This window comes from Amphimedon queenslandica, unplaced genomic scaffold (genome assembly GCF_000090795.2).
Source record: "Amphimedon queenslandica unplaced genomic scaffold, v1.1 AMPQUscaffold_13505, whole genome shotgun sequence".
Taxonomy (NCBI): Eukaryota; Metazoa; Porifera; class Demospongiae; order Haplosclerida; family Niphatidae; genus Amphimedon; species Amphimedon queenslandica.
Genome location: NW_003546259.1, coordinates 514,025 through 514,651, shown reverse-complemented (window position 1 = coordinate 514,651; position 627 = coordinate 514,025). Strand labels below are relative to the sequence as shown.

The window sequence follows — 627 nt, the reverse complement described above, 5'->3', positions numbered from 1 at the left end:
AGCAACGTTTGATAGGTGTTAGATGCCATTATGATGTCATTGCAAAGCCGTTTATTGGATATAATATCTGTAAGCTTTTCACTAACTTTAGTATCTAGTTAAAGTACAAGTGTAAGTAATATTTTAGTCTTATTTAACTGTACTTAAGCCAATTTTTTTTCTTTACACGACCATGTTGACATTTTTGAATATAGTACCATGGCCTTTGTGTTTGTTATGTAAGTGATTAATTAAGGAGAGCCATTTTTCTTTCACTAGTAAACTATTCTCATCTTCTGATGACATGACAGACCAGTAGAGATGATTAGTCATACTGCGTCCCATTGTTCAGCACTTTCACAATCTTTTTGCTTTCCCAATTTATCAACCTTCTTCTGAAAACCTATATGTATATGCATGAAAAATAATACAGTACATTCCACTACAAATCTATTTCTTGCAATATGCCCCACATCATATTTGTGAACGGTCTCAGGCATTTCCTGAAGCATCCACTTAGACACTTGTATGTGCCAATCAGATACAAACAGTCCTACATCTAAACCTTGGTTCTTTATGAATTCCATTGCTCTGACACATCCTTCTTTCTCCATATTTGCACTTCCTTTCTCCTCATTACTCTATTAA

The 627-nt window shown here is 34.1% G+C and overlaps 1 protein-coding gene across 1 annotated transcript in view; it reads right to left on the bottom strand.

Moving 5' to 3' along the window:
- Nucleotides 1-304: 304 nt before the first annotated feature.
- The window catches only part of LOC105316643 (uncharacterized), a 1,295-nt gene continuing 972 nt past the window's right edge, over nt 305-627 (bottom strand). Inside the window, exons 3-4 of the mRNA XM_011411707.1 lie at nt 453-620; nt 305-382 (exon numbers count right to left, since the gene is read on the bottom strand). Of these exons, the coding sequence (XP_011410009.1) occupies nt 305-382; nt 453-620 (246 nt within the window). The remainder of the gene's footprint in view (nt 383-452; nt 621-627) is intronic.